The 13,205-nt window shown below is 45.8% G+C and overlaps 4 protein-coding genes across 4 annotated transcripts; 2 read left to right on the forward strand and 2 right to left on the reverse strand.

Annotated features, from left to right (window-relative positions):
• Nucleotides 1–163: 163 nt before the first annotated feature.
• F5891DRAFT_1195387 (uncharacterized protein) lies at nucleotides 164–2,321 on the forward strand (the record flags this gene model as incomplete). Its single annotated transcript, XM_041368113.1, has 6 exons — nucleotides 164–229; nucleotides 287–985; nucleotides 1,041–1,139; nucleotides 1,189–1,233; nucleotides 1,286–1,628; nucleotides 1,681–2,321. 6 exons carry the CDS (start codon nucleotides 164–166, stop codon nucleotides 2,319–2,321), a joined length of 1,893 nt encoding a protein of 630 aa, XP_041219831.1.
• Nucleotides 2,322–4,638: 2,317 nt separating this feature from the next.
• On the reverse strand, nucleotides 4,639–5,673 carry F5891DRAFT_985143 (uncharacterized protein; the record flags this gene model as incomplete). Its single annotated transcript, XM_041377545.1, has 5 exons — nucleotides 4,639–4,856; nucleotides 5,000–5,120; nucleotides 5,314–5,358; nucleotides 5,408–5,509; nucleotides 5,548–5,673. 5 exons carry the CDS (start codon nucleotides 5,671–5,673, stop codon nucleotides 4,639–4,641), a joined length of 612 nt encoding a protein of 203 aa, XP_041219832.1.
• Nucleotides 5,674–6,832: 1,159 nt separating this feature from the next.
• On the forward strand, nucleotides 6,833–7,724 carry F5891DRAFT_985144 (uncharacterized protein; the record flags this gene model as incomplete). Its single annotated transcript, XM_041377546.1, has 6 exons — nucleotides 6,833–6,839; nucleotides 6,910–7,016; nucleotides 7,069–7,225; nucleotides 7,353–7,459; nucleotides 7,512–7,626; nucleotides 7,675–7,724. The coding sequence occupies 6 exons, from the start codon at nucleotides 6,833–6,835 to the stop codon at nucleotides 7,722–7,724; spliced, it is 543 nt and encodes a 180-aa protein (XP_041219833.1).
• A 3,783-nt stretch (nucleotides 7,725–11,507) lies between these two features.
• On the reverse strand, nucleotides 11,508–12,046 carry F5891DRAFT_985146 (uncharacterized protein; the record flags this gene model as incomplete). The annotated part of the gene is made up of 2 exons (XM_041377547.1): nucleotides 11,508–11,827; nucleotides 11,869–12,046. The coding sequence occupies 2 exons, from the start codon at nucleotides 12,044–12,046 to the stop codon at nucleotides 11,508–11,510; spliced, it is 498 nt and encodes a 165-aa protein (XP_041219834.1).
• Between the last annotated feature and the right edge of the window lie 1,159 nt (nucleotides 12,047–13,205).

Here is a 13,205-nt window from a genome sequence, read left to right on the forward strand (position 1 = left end):
GATATGGGTAAAATTTATCTGAGTCATTCCTTTTTCTCTTCCCCAGAGAGTTGCGCTGTTATCAACTCACCAACATTTTGCATCTAGTGCTATGACACCTTCCGAAGCAGATGCTGCTCTGAATGACACATTAGAGGATGTGCAATCACTTATAAAGTGATGTATGAAGTTGAAGGAGGGCAATTCAGTGGCTGGGTTGGCATTATCGGATGAGATTGCTAGACATGTGGTATGTCCGCTGCTGTTTATGCGGTGTTAATGTTGGTACTAACACAATTGGTTACAGGCAAAAGACTTAAAACTCTACGCAGGCCATGCAACATCATTCTCCCCCCAGCTGCTGTCATATGTGGCAGTCGTATGGCAGTATTCCAAGGCTGGCATCTTTCAAGCATTGCTGGACTGGACAACCATTGTCGACAATGATTCACGCATCAAGCATCATCCAAGATTCCACAAAACGGTAAATTATCGTCATGTCACCAGTTTTGGGGTCACAGAACCTGTTGCTTCTGGTTTGGCGGATGTGCAAGCTACCTCCTCAACACTGCCCTTTGATGCCACTCCGGAGGGCAGATCAATTGCTCATGTTCAAGACCCTGCCCTCACAAAGGATATCTTGAGCCCAGCCATACATGCACATGCATCTACCCCGGCAGCCTTGTTTTACCAGGTCCCGCCAACTCCTCCGCAAACAGTAATGACACCATTGGAACCTCTGACTCCTCTTTACCCTTCCACTGCAGCTGCACCAAGCAAGGACAATCCTAGTGTGACAGGAAACATGAAGACACAAGCAAAGACTGTTCGACAATCTGCCAAGGAGAAGAACAGACAAGTGGAAGACAATGCCACAAATAAAACTCACAGAACGCATAGACCAGCACCATGCCTATTATCCCGGAAATCTGCTCCCAAAAGGAAGAAGTTCATGTCAGATGATGAGGAGAACCGCCCGACCGGAAGCATACTCATCACCCGGAAGGTGCTACATCCTTCTTTTGCTGTTTGTACTTCTGACTTTAGCATAAATGTTGCAGCACACATTGTCGGCATCGACAGCAAGTGCAGTTGCAGGACTGGTCAATCCAATGCCCTCAGACATGGTCGATAAAGGTTTCTGGGATGCAGACACCAGGGTAGGTCGTCATCTACTCAGTGATTCCATTTTAATGCTTAATTCTCTAGCTGGCTGGATGGGGTCATGATTCCACCATTGCAACCGCAGTGGAGGTGGGTTCTTGATACTCTGGATGCTAATATCAGGTGATGTATGTTGTTCCAGTATTCTGTTCGCTATAACCCCCGAAAGTGTGACAAATGTGTCAAATTGGATGTACCTTGTATTGTACTGCCAGACAAGAAACATGGGTTCACACAACTTGCCTGTGCCAACTGCGATGAAATGAAGATAACCTGCACAATTGATGGTGTTGGCATCCAGGAGAAGTTGCAAGCAAAGTTGAAGGGAGATGAAGCTCTTCCTCCCAAATGTACCCAAATCCACACCCCCAAATTGTGCCCCACCAAAACTCAAGCTAAAGCTGTCACCACAAAAAAAAAGAAAAACCCTGCACATGTATTCACCTGTGCCGGACAAAAGGTTGTTCCATCGGATTTATCGGGCGGTAAGCACATCTATAGCACACTTCGGGCTAGTGAAAATCAATCAAATTTCAGACTCACATGCGGACCGACCAATGGAGGGTGTGACTCCACATCTGGATCCACTCGCACCCCCAGCAACGGTCCAACCAATCACTGATCCTATGGTTAGGTCAGGCAGACTCCAACATCAGCCTGAGCCTGAGCCAACTGCCAGAGATATACTGCATAGTATATATGACCTCAGTAGACAGTTCGATCTCCTTGCCACAAACAAACGGGTGGACGTGTTAGACACAAGGTTAGGTGTGATGGAGAAGACATTAGATGTGAGGTTGACCGTGCTGGAGAAACGTTTAAGCACTTCAAATCAGCATTGGACTGCGACATCATCATCTCTGGGCAATTTGGCCATGGCTCTTCGGAAGCACAAAGACGATCAGATGATGCACCGTCCTCATGAGAGCATAGCCGGAGACTCACAATCGCAGCAACATAAGGCCATGTATCTGTTGTGGTCACTTCACAATACCGGCAGCAGTGATGAGGAGGCTGCCTTGCAAATTGCAAGGCAGCCCCCTGGTGTCAACAGCAAATGGCTAGATAATGCCAGGAGATCTGTATCTACAGCTGTAGCCGGAACATCACTTCCATTTGCCTCCTCTCCTTTATCCTCCTGGTTCTCTAGTGCCCCTCCCAGCACATCTGGCAAGTAGATCGTTGTCACATATGGCTGCACATGTCATGACTAAAGGAGCCTAATGCTGTAGTTATATTTGTCTTGTATTTCTATAAGATAGCAGTGAGGAGATGTATGAAGGTTTGCAATAGAAGAATCGGATGTTCCACTAAATTGAAAGTTTGCTTTATCGGGAATGTTTGGCATACAATGGCCTACTTTCAAGACGATTCTGCCGAATGATATGTTTATTGATGCATAATATGGCAAACATATGATCAAAGGGATGCTTCTGGGATGGGCCAGCTGGTTTCACCAATGTTGTTTTGGGCCCAAGAAGTCGCGTTTTGTGTTGTCGGATGGGCCAGACAAGACAGAATTCAGTTGTGGCGGCTGTGTATGAATGTATTAATCATGGAAATCTGCCCAGGTAGATGGGCTGCACACCAGGGACCCATGGGGAGTGGGCTAGCTCATCACTCCTCTAGGGTTACGGATGAGCTTAGCTAGTTATTTTTGGGCCCATCAGCATATGCTTTGATCTCGGTAATGCTGATGGGAGGGCTCAGCTAGTCATTGTTAGGCCCAGTGAGGCTCAATAAGCAAAGGTCCAGTTGACCAAAAAGCATGAGTTTCATCTCGGAAGGGCCAGGAAGTGATGTTTTGGCCTGTGTTATAAGCATGTAACTCTCTGAGAGGTGACCAAGCTAAGATAGATAATCTCGGAACATTTGACGGATGGGCTCAGCCATTTATTGTGAGGTCTGTGAACATTACAAGGGCAAACTGACATGCCAAGCAATTGATTGTGTGTGTAATGCGGTTTTGGCAAAGCACAGTTGGTCATTTGATGACTCAGCACATATCTACACTATCTTACGGATGGGCCCTACTAGTGAACTGTTGCTCTTGAAAGGGCTTGTACACTGGCTTAAAACATCGGATATGGGTCTCTGGTGAATATGGATGGGATTGGGCATTGGAGCCATTACAAATAGCAGAGCAATGCAACTTTTGACATGATACCGGAAGAGATATATATATATTGACATTTGCAGATTGACCTCTCCAGAAATTCAACACATCAATTTCACGAATGATGTGAAAAACCTTGTAGATCATGAGCCAAATGGATCTAGTTGTGTGATAAGTGCATGGAAACATCAACATACATGATTATCTAGAAGTTACATCCCAAGCATTCCCCAGAATCGCCAAACAGGTGATCTTGACCTACTATGCACGCCCCAATTGTCATCATGAGCATCTTCTGTATGATACGCAAGACATCCAATCAGGTCGTGGCAATGCCTGGTATCGGAAGATGGTATGATGACCTGTGGCTATGTATGTACCAAGTAATCTGGTTGGTTACTATATTCGGTAGCCACAACTTACATGAGCTCAGTTACTACAAAGATGAAGCAATACCAACAGTTTGATATGGGAGCCCATATGGATCAAAAGATGATATATGTGTTAGCGTGCTGGCTACCTATCACCCCCAGAGCTATAATCGGACACAATCATTGTTCTGTAGCTCAGCATGCCAGAACTTGTATTATGCCTGGGCTACAACCAGATGAACTATATACACTGCAGTATATTATGCTATTGGAAGTTCAAGCTTTCATGCAATCACGATGAAGCCAGGTGTATGTGACTAGGTGGGACTAAGCCATATGCACAAAAACCATTCAAAAAGGAATAGGTGAAATAAGATATGTACTAGAGCTTCAAACTGGGTAAAATTACAGAATCTCCGCAATATCGGTGACCCGCGCAGTATATCTAAGAGTCCGAACATAGATAATGCTTTCAATGTAAGGACAGTGAGCAACTAGTCCAGTAGCATATTTCCGGGGGAATGTACAAATGTCCCGGAGGTAATTAAATACCAGATAGAGTTCAATATGAATGCTGATCCGGATCCGACATTGACATAGATGTAGGAGGTTTTGTATAACATCCGTAATGACACTCATATAGCTATCTGCCCACTTATCAGCATCGTGAGTCTGGTCAGACATATTATCTGCCACCATCATTCTGTAGTTGGAAGTGGTAAAACTTTCACTGACAAGAACTATGTCCACCAGAGGATTATTCTATTGGATGTCACAGTGTCATGCAATCATGGTCCTCATAACTAGGGGAAACAACCTATTCAAGAAAACAACAGTGCAGTCTATATGTACACATGAAAAGGACAGAGGTGAACTACAGGGGACAGTGACCTGGAATAGCGTAGTCAGGCAAAGAGCAGCTAAAATTACAGGATATATATGTACTTGGGTATCATGACATAGCAAACTAGTTTGTGTTTGAGGTTCTAGATGTGCCTACATATCTCTTTACTGGGAATCCGATAAGTTGAGCCATTGCTCCAAGGCCTTCAACCGCTGGTTGAAGACACTCTCTACCAAAGCCACTCTTGCCTCCCATGCTTCCACATGCTCATTGGTAGCAAAGAGATCCAATCTCCTTCCGAGGTCCTGGATGCTCTCCAGGACGTGCCTTACTGTGGACTCTGGATCTATGTTGTTGGTCGGAGCAGGGTGGTCATCCTGTTCTGACCGTGGGACAGGCTCCGATGTCGACACAGTTGGGAGTGGTTGCATAAGCAGATTGCCAGGTGGTACATCCTTTGGTTGTTACCCAGCCTCTAGGTAAGCTAGATGAGGTCAAGTTCCTTGGATCCAATGGAAAACTTACCCGTCTCTTTGTGTCCGAGGCCAGAAGAACCATGTGGGGCGGTCTTCTGGGACTTGGGAATGCGGGCTCTGGAGTGCTTGTCAGAATTGGATAACGCTGCAGCGGTCTTAGCTTGCAACATCTCCCTCACACCAACACCGTATTATTGCAATTTGCTCATGCAAGTCATGTGTATCTGAACTTTTTGTCCGGAAGGACAATGCTCGGTATGTCCAATTTTGTGCACTTGTCGCACTGCTGAGGGTGGTAATGAATGGAGCACTTGAAATATATTTGCTGTGGACTCTCGAGTATGCATGTATTGACAGACTTACCTCCCACGGCATTGCGACCTGAGAATTCTGACCCCACCCTGCAGGCTACAAACAACCATCAGTATCAATGTTGAGCAGAGAGCCGATAATGCACCCTTGTCTCTTCCTCCCAAAAATTTCTGTCATCGGCCGCAGAGTCTATACCTGCCAGATTCAAATCCTTGTCTGAAGCTGCCTTAGATGGTGGGAGCACATTCTAGTTCAGGATTCATATACAAACATAGCCGAACATACCTTTACCAAGATAGTTCCAGCGCAAACTTTGTCTTCACCAGTCGATTGGAACTTCTTCTTTCTCTTCTGTCTAGAGTGGAGGTGACTTGAGTCCATCTGTGATAACCGCCACATCTGAATCTTCATCGCCGGCCTTCTGTTATAACTTGAATAGGTCGAGTGTCCCGATGCTGAATAGCAGGTCTCTAAGCAATCTCGCGAAGATGGAAGGACAGTAGTCTAGCCTTGGATGAAGCCCAAGGGATCCTCTGACAAGCTTGGTAAGCGCGGTGGCTCATCAAGCTGTAGGGCTAACAGATATACGGCTAAGGTAGTGTCGGCTTGCCTTAGAAGTGCGGTCAAGACAGAGGGACTGGGGAGAGGATGAACAAGTACTGGGATTGTACTAGTTTCTAGAAAATACCAAGTAGATCAAAGTAAGGAATACAATGATCGGTGTCTAGTCTATATAGGCATATGCTATAAGGTTCGGTAGGAGCCTGTATCATGAATCTATCTGAGTCAGAGATAAGATGAGGTGAGGCAAGCCTTGCTTGTCTGATAAGATGCATGAGGCGCCTCTTCTATGTCAAGATACGTACTTGAGGCACTCTGGCCTAAAGGTCCATCAACACATGTGAAGGCATGTGTTGGTCTAATTCTACATGAGGCATACAGCTGTCATGATGGGATCGGGAGGCCTTCCAGGCCATAGTGAAGTCATAACGGTTCCAGACTGCTGTCAGTCAGGACCTAGGCTAGGTCCGGCAATGTTATTGTAACACCTTCCTCTTGTTGCTGTTGCTGACCTGCGGTGCTGCATTTCCGGGTTTCTTCTTGGCACCCGCAGTTGATCTACATCAGGAATGGCCTATCAACCATTGCTTCTGGAAGATCCTGTATGGCTGTCCGGGTATCCGACACACCATTTATGGGTGAGAAGTGGATTAAGGCCTATTGTGCCTAGGAAATTTTGTCATAGACTGTTTTACCCCTTTCCGGGTATCCGATGCACCATTTATGGGTGAGAAGTGGATTAAGGCTTGTTGTGGTGCATGCAAGATAAATCAAACTACCTCTGATTGCGACAACAGATGCACCGCAACAGGCCTTAATCCACTTCTCACCCATAAATGGTGCATCGGATACCTGGAAAGGGATGAAATTTTCCAGGCACAGTGTATTCTCACATAAAATCAATTTCCTGGTCATGGGGTGTTGCTGCTTGGCTTTGTAAGTGCATTGTTGCTGCAGCAGTGAGCACTCACTGCAGTCACCGCTCGAGACACCATCACTCTTGTTGTCAATGTCAGGTGTCTGGACCGCTCTGCCTGAAACTCAACTGTATTGTCTTGGGCGATAATCCTCACCATATTTTCCCAGTCGACATTGAGTGGATGGAGATTGTTGGTGACCTCAAAGAGGTCATCAAAGACAAGAAAAGGCCGGAATTTGACCATGTTGCCACTCACCGTCTTGAGCTATGGAAGGTGAGTGATCTGATGCCTAGGATTGGATGTTGATAATCTGATATTTTGGAAGGTCGACCTGCCTATCGACGAGATGATTGAGCACAATCTCAACAATCTTACACTTGACCCAATGAAATCCCTATCACCTGTGGATGAAATGGTAGAGATTTTTCCCGATGCTCCTCCGCGCAAGTATCTGCATATTATTATCCAATGCCCGCCCGCCAGTGAGTTGTCCTTCAATATTGCCACCCTTTCCTTACTGATGGTGGTCTGACTTAGTGTCTTCCGGACTGCTCCACCTGAAACTCAACTGCATAGTCTTCGGCAATGATCCTTGCCATATTTTCCCAGTCGACGTTGAGCGGACGAAGACCGTCAGTGACCTCAAAAATGTTATCAAGGTCGCTAAGAAGCCAGAGTTTGACCATGTTGCTGCTGACCATCTTGAGCTATGGAAGGTGAGTGATCTGATGCCTACGGTTGAATGTTAATAATCTGATATTTTGGAAGGTCAAGATCAATTGGAACAATATAGACTTACGGAACACGATCATAGACAGAGGTGTCGAGCTGCACCCGTTAATTGAGCTGTCCGATGTGTTTGCAGATGGAATAGAGTGCGGATGTATTCATATCATTGTACAACATCCTGCCGTTGCATGACACATTCCAGCTGTTGATCGGCAAATCACTTATCTCAAGAAGGGCGCGGGTACTCCGTAGGCTGGTGCAAAACCATCCACATTCTCTACAAAGCAGGACCAGCAAGAGTACCTTTGCAATCGTCCTTGCAGAGCCGCGGACCCTGTTCCCATTACTCTTCTCGAGCCTATCTTCGCTGAGTTCGTGGATGATTGTCAAAATCATCAACCAACTGTCTGTGATAATAAGGTTGTTTTGCAACTTTCAGAAAAGATGGCCTCCTTCTATCCCAATGAGCTCGTGTGGATGAATACATTCCGGCAAGTGCTCCGGGACTACGGTATTATACTCAATGCTTCTATGGTTGGCTCGACCAGATGTACAGCAGATGGACATCTTTTGTCTACCAATGGACAGTTTGTGCTGATGATAATTGAGGGGAAGAACAAGATTGGAAGTGACACTGCCAAATCATTCATGGAGCAATGTTGTACTACCGCAAGTTTATGGAAGACTTGAAGATTGAGATGGCGAGGCTCCGGTCTTTCATTCCATGCATCCATATCATTGTCTTTGGTTAGTTCATTTCACCAGATTAATTGATACAGCTTTTTATTGATCACAACTAGGGGAATGCATCGGCTTTTCAGGCTCTGTTTTCACCAAAAAAGTCCAGTCCAATGTTCTGGTCCCTATGATTCCGCTGTTTTGGCATTCAAGAGACTTCCACATGCAAGTGATGGCAGCTTGTACTTTTGAGGCTCTCAAAATTGTCGTTGAGAAACTTACAAAACTATACTCCCATCCAATCCCGTCCCTCGCACCCAAAGATCCACATCTTAAATGTCCTTACCCTCGGAGTTATACCAATTCCACCAGTTTTATCCAGCAATTCTCGTATGCTGAGACTCAAATCCTCAGGGATCGACTTATCTTCTTTGGGGAAACCATCAGCAATGCGGCTGGGAGCAAGATATGCATCAAGTTTGTCAGGCACTATTCCCCTCAGGCCCACGAATTCTGTGCCAGCAAGGGGAACACCCCCAAACTTATCACCTACAATTCTTTACCTAGCAGCTGGAATCTGGTGGTTATGGATGCCCTTGATATTGATAATGATTGCTTTCTGCAATGACCTGGCTCATACCGACTGCTCAGTGGGATATGTGTGTTGGACCATCAGCCGCTGAAGGAGACCATCACCTCTCTCATCCAGGATTTACACAATCACAATGATGGATACGTTCATGGCGACCTTCAAGATACCAATTTTGTTGTGCGGGATGACAAACACTTCATGTTGCTCAATTTTGATTGGGCTGGACTGATCCAGAAGACACATTATCCTATCTATGTCAATCGGAAGGATATTTGATGGCCTGATGGTGCGTGGGATGGGCAGAAGATTGTGGCGGAGCATGACTTGGATATGCTGAATTATCTATTCCATCCTGAGAAAGATGTTCAGGAGCCAGCTGCAAAGCGCTGCCGTATATTTGGTGAAGGGCCACTAACAGTCATTTGATTCATTTATAATTTGTTGTATCACCAAAAGTCCACTTTGCTTGATACCAGTCTGTTTTTTTCCCATAAAGCTATCATACAATGACTTAGGGAGAACGGCGACATATATTAGTATCTGTTATACTGTAGCTAGCCAATTTGATTATTGCCCATGGCACACGCCTTCTCACAAGTCTCAGTAAGGAGGATTCTACCATACATAAATGGAATATACGACCTCATCCTCAGTGGAGGCAGTGATAAAATGATGTCAGAGTAGACAGTATCTCACAGCCATACAGGATCTTCTGGAAGCAATGGTAAATCAGTCCTCAGTGGAGGTAGCAATAAAATGATCACAGAGCGGACGGTACCTCACAGCCGTAGGAGATCTTCCGGAAGCAACGGTGAATCGGTCCTCAGCAGAGGCAGTGATAAAATGATCTCAGAGTGGACAGTACCTCAGACGGTGTCGGCATGAGGAAGAGAATGCAGGCAAAGGCATCTGCGGCTTCCTCAAGTTCTGCCAAACATTCCGGAATGCACTTTCCGACATCTGGCGCGATCTCCAAGATGCCGGCTCAGAAAACACTTGCGCAATCCTCCTGTTCTTCTGGGGTTAAACTTGACCTCATGGCAGGTGAGTTTGCCATCAAATCGGAAGAAGTTGAACTCATTGAGATGACTCTCAGATGCGGAGCAACAGCCTGGCCTGCTAGATGATGTGCTCATGCATACATTCCCAATTCTTCTCAGAAGCCAATGACTGGAACTGGATGATCAGCTTGCGCCGACCAACCTTGCCAGTCCTGAGCTAACTGCAAGGGACATTCTGCAGGGCATCAAGGACCTCAGCAGGAGATTTGATCTCCTGGCCACCAATGAGCGGGTGGATACCTTGGAGGCAAGAGTCTCTTCAGTGGAGAATATCCTCCACCAGCGGTTGAAAGCATTGGAGCAACGGTTAAACACATCGGATGCCCAATAGAGAGCATGTCAGCATCTCTGGTACATCTCGTGATACCCAGATCTGTTATGCAAGTCACCATTACCATATATATAATAATTTCAGCCACTTTTGTCCTGACTATGCTGTTCCTGGTCGACGTTCCGGTAGGCTGGGTCTTGGTCCATGTAATTTGTATATATGAGCTGCATTGCTGGTTGCTACATATTGTTCTCCCTAGTGAGAATATACTTTACTTCATGATGATCACATGAACCTGTGACAGTCAATGTCATAATACTCCAGTATAGATAGTTCATGCGGTAGAGGACATATCATTGCGGATGCTACATGTATGGTGCATCCCTCTGATATGTATATCAAGATGCATCCCTATTGACTAAACCTCGCTATACTACCTTCTGAGACCAAATCCTATATTGTGTCAAAGTAATGTCAATCGGCCCTTCCAAGATGACATGTGCATGTACCAGGCACTCAGCAGTGTTTCCGAGACCAAATGCTTTACTCTTTTGGGAGATCTGTAAGACACTGTACAGCCTGAAAAATCCCTCACCAAACCTTCCTGAAACAGCAATAAATATTGATGTACTGGGCATATCCGTAGGCCCTTTACAAAATTGTTTACCGGGGCCATCTGCCACTCATTCCAAGATGATTACCAACAATCTGTAGATGCCCCTTCCCCAGCCGCTTGTGTACGTTCTGGGTTGAAAAATTACTAGCCACCGACTAGGCCTACAATACCTGGCTGAGCCCTTCCCTAAGTTCTTCCAAGATCCAACACTAGCACTGGGCCAAAGAAATAACCTGCTGGGCTTATCCACAAGCCCCTCTGAGATAACTTTCATATGTACTAGGCCTAAGAACATCCAGCTGGGCCCTTCTGAAATCATATTAGCCTATCTTGGGCCAGAGAAATAACCAGCTGGCCCTTCCGAAATCAAATGCAAAGTCTATGCTGTATAATTTGATTTGTGGGCCCTTCCAAGACCAAATGCAATTCCCTTGGGCCTTGTTGGGCCCAGTTGGTTTGCTAAAGCACAAACATTGATCTCGGATGTGCCGGGCTCATGAATATTGGCTTAGTGTATCCATAAGAACCTTTACAATACAAAATGGTCAATCATATTGTAACAATTGGAGCATAGCATTGGGCATAGAATATCGGGAGCCAGTATATACATGAACCTAGAACATATAAAAGCTGGTCATATGGTAACAACAGGAGCATGACACGGGGCATAAATCCTCAGAATATCAGGAGCCAGTATGTACAAGAACCTTGAAAAGACAAAAAGAATAGCCATATTGTAAGATCGGGAGACATTAATGCAAGGACAGTGTGTAACTAGGGCGTTGTTGTGTTCCTGGGGGGGAATATACAAATATCCTCAAGATGTGGACATCACTCTCCGCCATGCATCCGAGATGTTCAACCATTGGTTGAAGTTGGTCTCCGCTGAAGCAACTCTTACCTCCAATGCCTCCACCTGCTCATTGGTGGCGAAGAAATCTACTCTCCTGCCAAGGTCCTGGATGCTTTGCCAGATGTGTCTTGCTGTTGGCTCGGCATCCATGGCATTGGCCGGCGCAGGCTGGGCATCCTGTTCCAGCTGTGGGACTAGGTCGGCTGTGGATGTCATTGGAAGTTGCGCCATTGGAGCATTTCCAGGCAGGACATCCATTGGCTGTTGCTCTGCCTCTGCGGAATCTAGATGAGTGGAAGCTGCTCAGATCAAATCAAAAACTTACCATTACCCTCTTGTTCACTACCAGAGGAACTAGGGGGCGGGGGCAGTAGGTTTGTCTTCCTAGATGAGCAGCCAGCTGGTGTCTTGGCGCGGGACTTCGGAATGTGCATTCCAGAGTGCTTGGGAGGATTGGATGCTGCTACAGCGGTCTTCGCCTGCAACCTCTCCCTAACACCCATGCCATCAATTGCACATGTGATTTCATGTGATCACAGTTGGCACACACTAGTCGCGTGCATCCAAACTTCTTGTCCAGCAGGACAAGGCAGGGTATGTCGAGTTTCCTGCACTTGTCACATTTCCGGGGGTGGTGACAGACGGAATACTGTAAATTGGTTAGCATATTACAGCAGTCATATTGTCACGAGTTCCAAATACAAACCATTATTTGTTCCTTAATTCTAAGTCCTTTAAGCGCCCAGTCACAGCGCCTGTTCCTAAGAATATGTTTACTGTTGAAGAAGTCCCTATTATTGCGTCTATTGTAGAATTACCAGAGTCACGTGATCGATCGGACAATGCCGAAGATGTTGACGTCATGCCTCGCGACACTCTTGGAATGTTCCAGAGTCTTACTGCGGCTACGGCACATGTTATGACATCATAGTTATATATAGAATCGTACGATACCTTTAATTATTCTGATTGGTTAGTTAGTTCATACTCAATTTCGATCTCAGTTTCAATATGTGTATATAGGTAGCTCGTCGTAGTCAGTAGTTCTTTAGTTCAAACCTCTTGTATCTCCAAGTGAGCAATCCAAGACGTACCTGCTGCCTTATCCTCTTTGTGATTATCTTGTTGTTTGAGTCCTAGTCTCTGCCCTGCATTAATTCGTTTAAGGGGTTGTGACATTAGGTTTGAACTATAGGAGACTCCGACTCTCGCGTTACACTCTCGCATCTCTCTTTCTTTCGCTTGGTCGTGTTGATACCCATCACACCATCAACCAAAACAAAGCCGTTATACTTTTGCCCGGCTTAACCGCCACGATCCTTTGTTTTATCCCTTTGCTCATTTGAGCGCATTTCTTTACCTATCATCTTTCGTAGTTAGTAGTCCTATACCAGGCCCTGTCTTACCGCAGCCGCCAGTATACGGAGGTGTTCACGACATTAGGCGTGTCACTGCAACTTTGAGTGCTGGCCCAAAACCCTGCCTGCTCAACGTTACTATAGTTTCATTTTACCTATTCCTTTCTTCATACGCACGTAGGCATTCGTTTCGAGTCGATAGCGGAACTGTCTAGACGACAAACCGTGCTTTCGACCTACGAGGATTTAGCGACATACCCTAGTGAGACTCGCACTTGTAAGCTTCGGCTGGAAGAGTGATAAC

The sequence above is a fragment of the Suillus fuscotomentosus genome, assembly GCF_016647785.1.
Source record: "Suillus fuscotomentosus strain FC203 chromosome Unknown F5891scaffold_82, whole genome shotgun sequence".
Classification (NCBI taxonomy): domain Eukaryota; kingdom Fungi; phylum Basidiomycota; class Agaricomycetes; order Boletales; family Suillaceae; genus Suillus; species Suillus fuscotomentosus.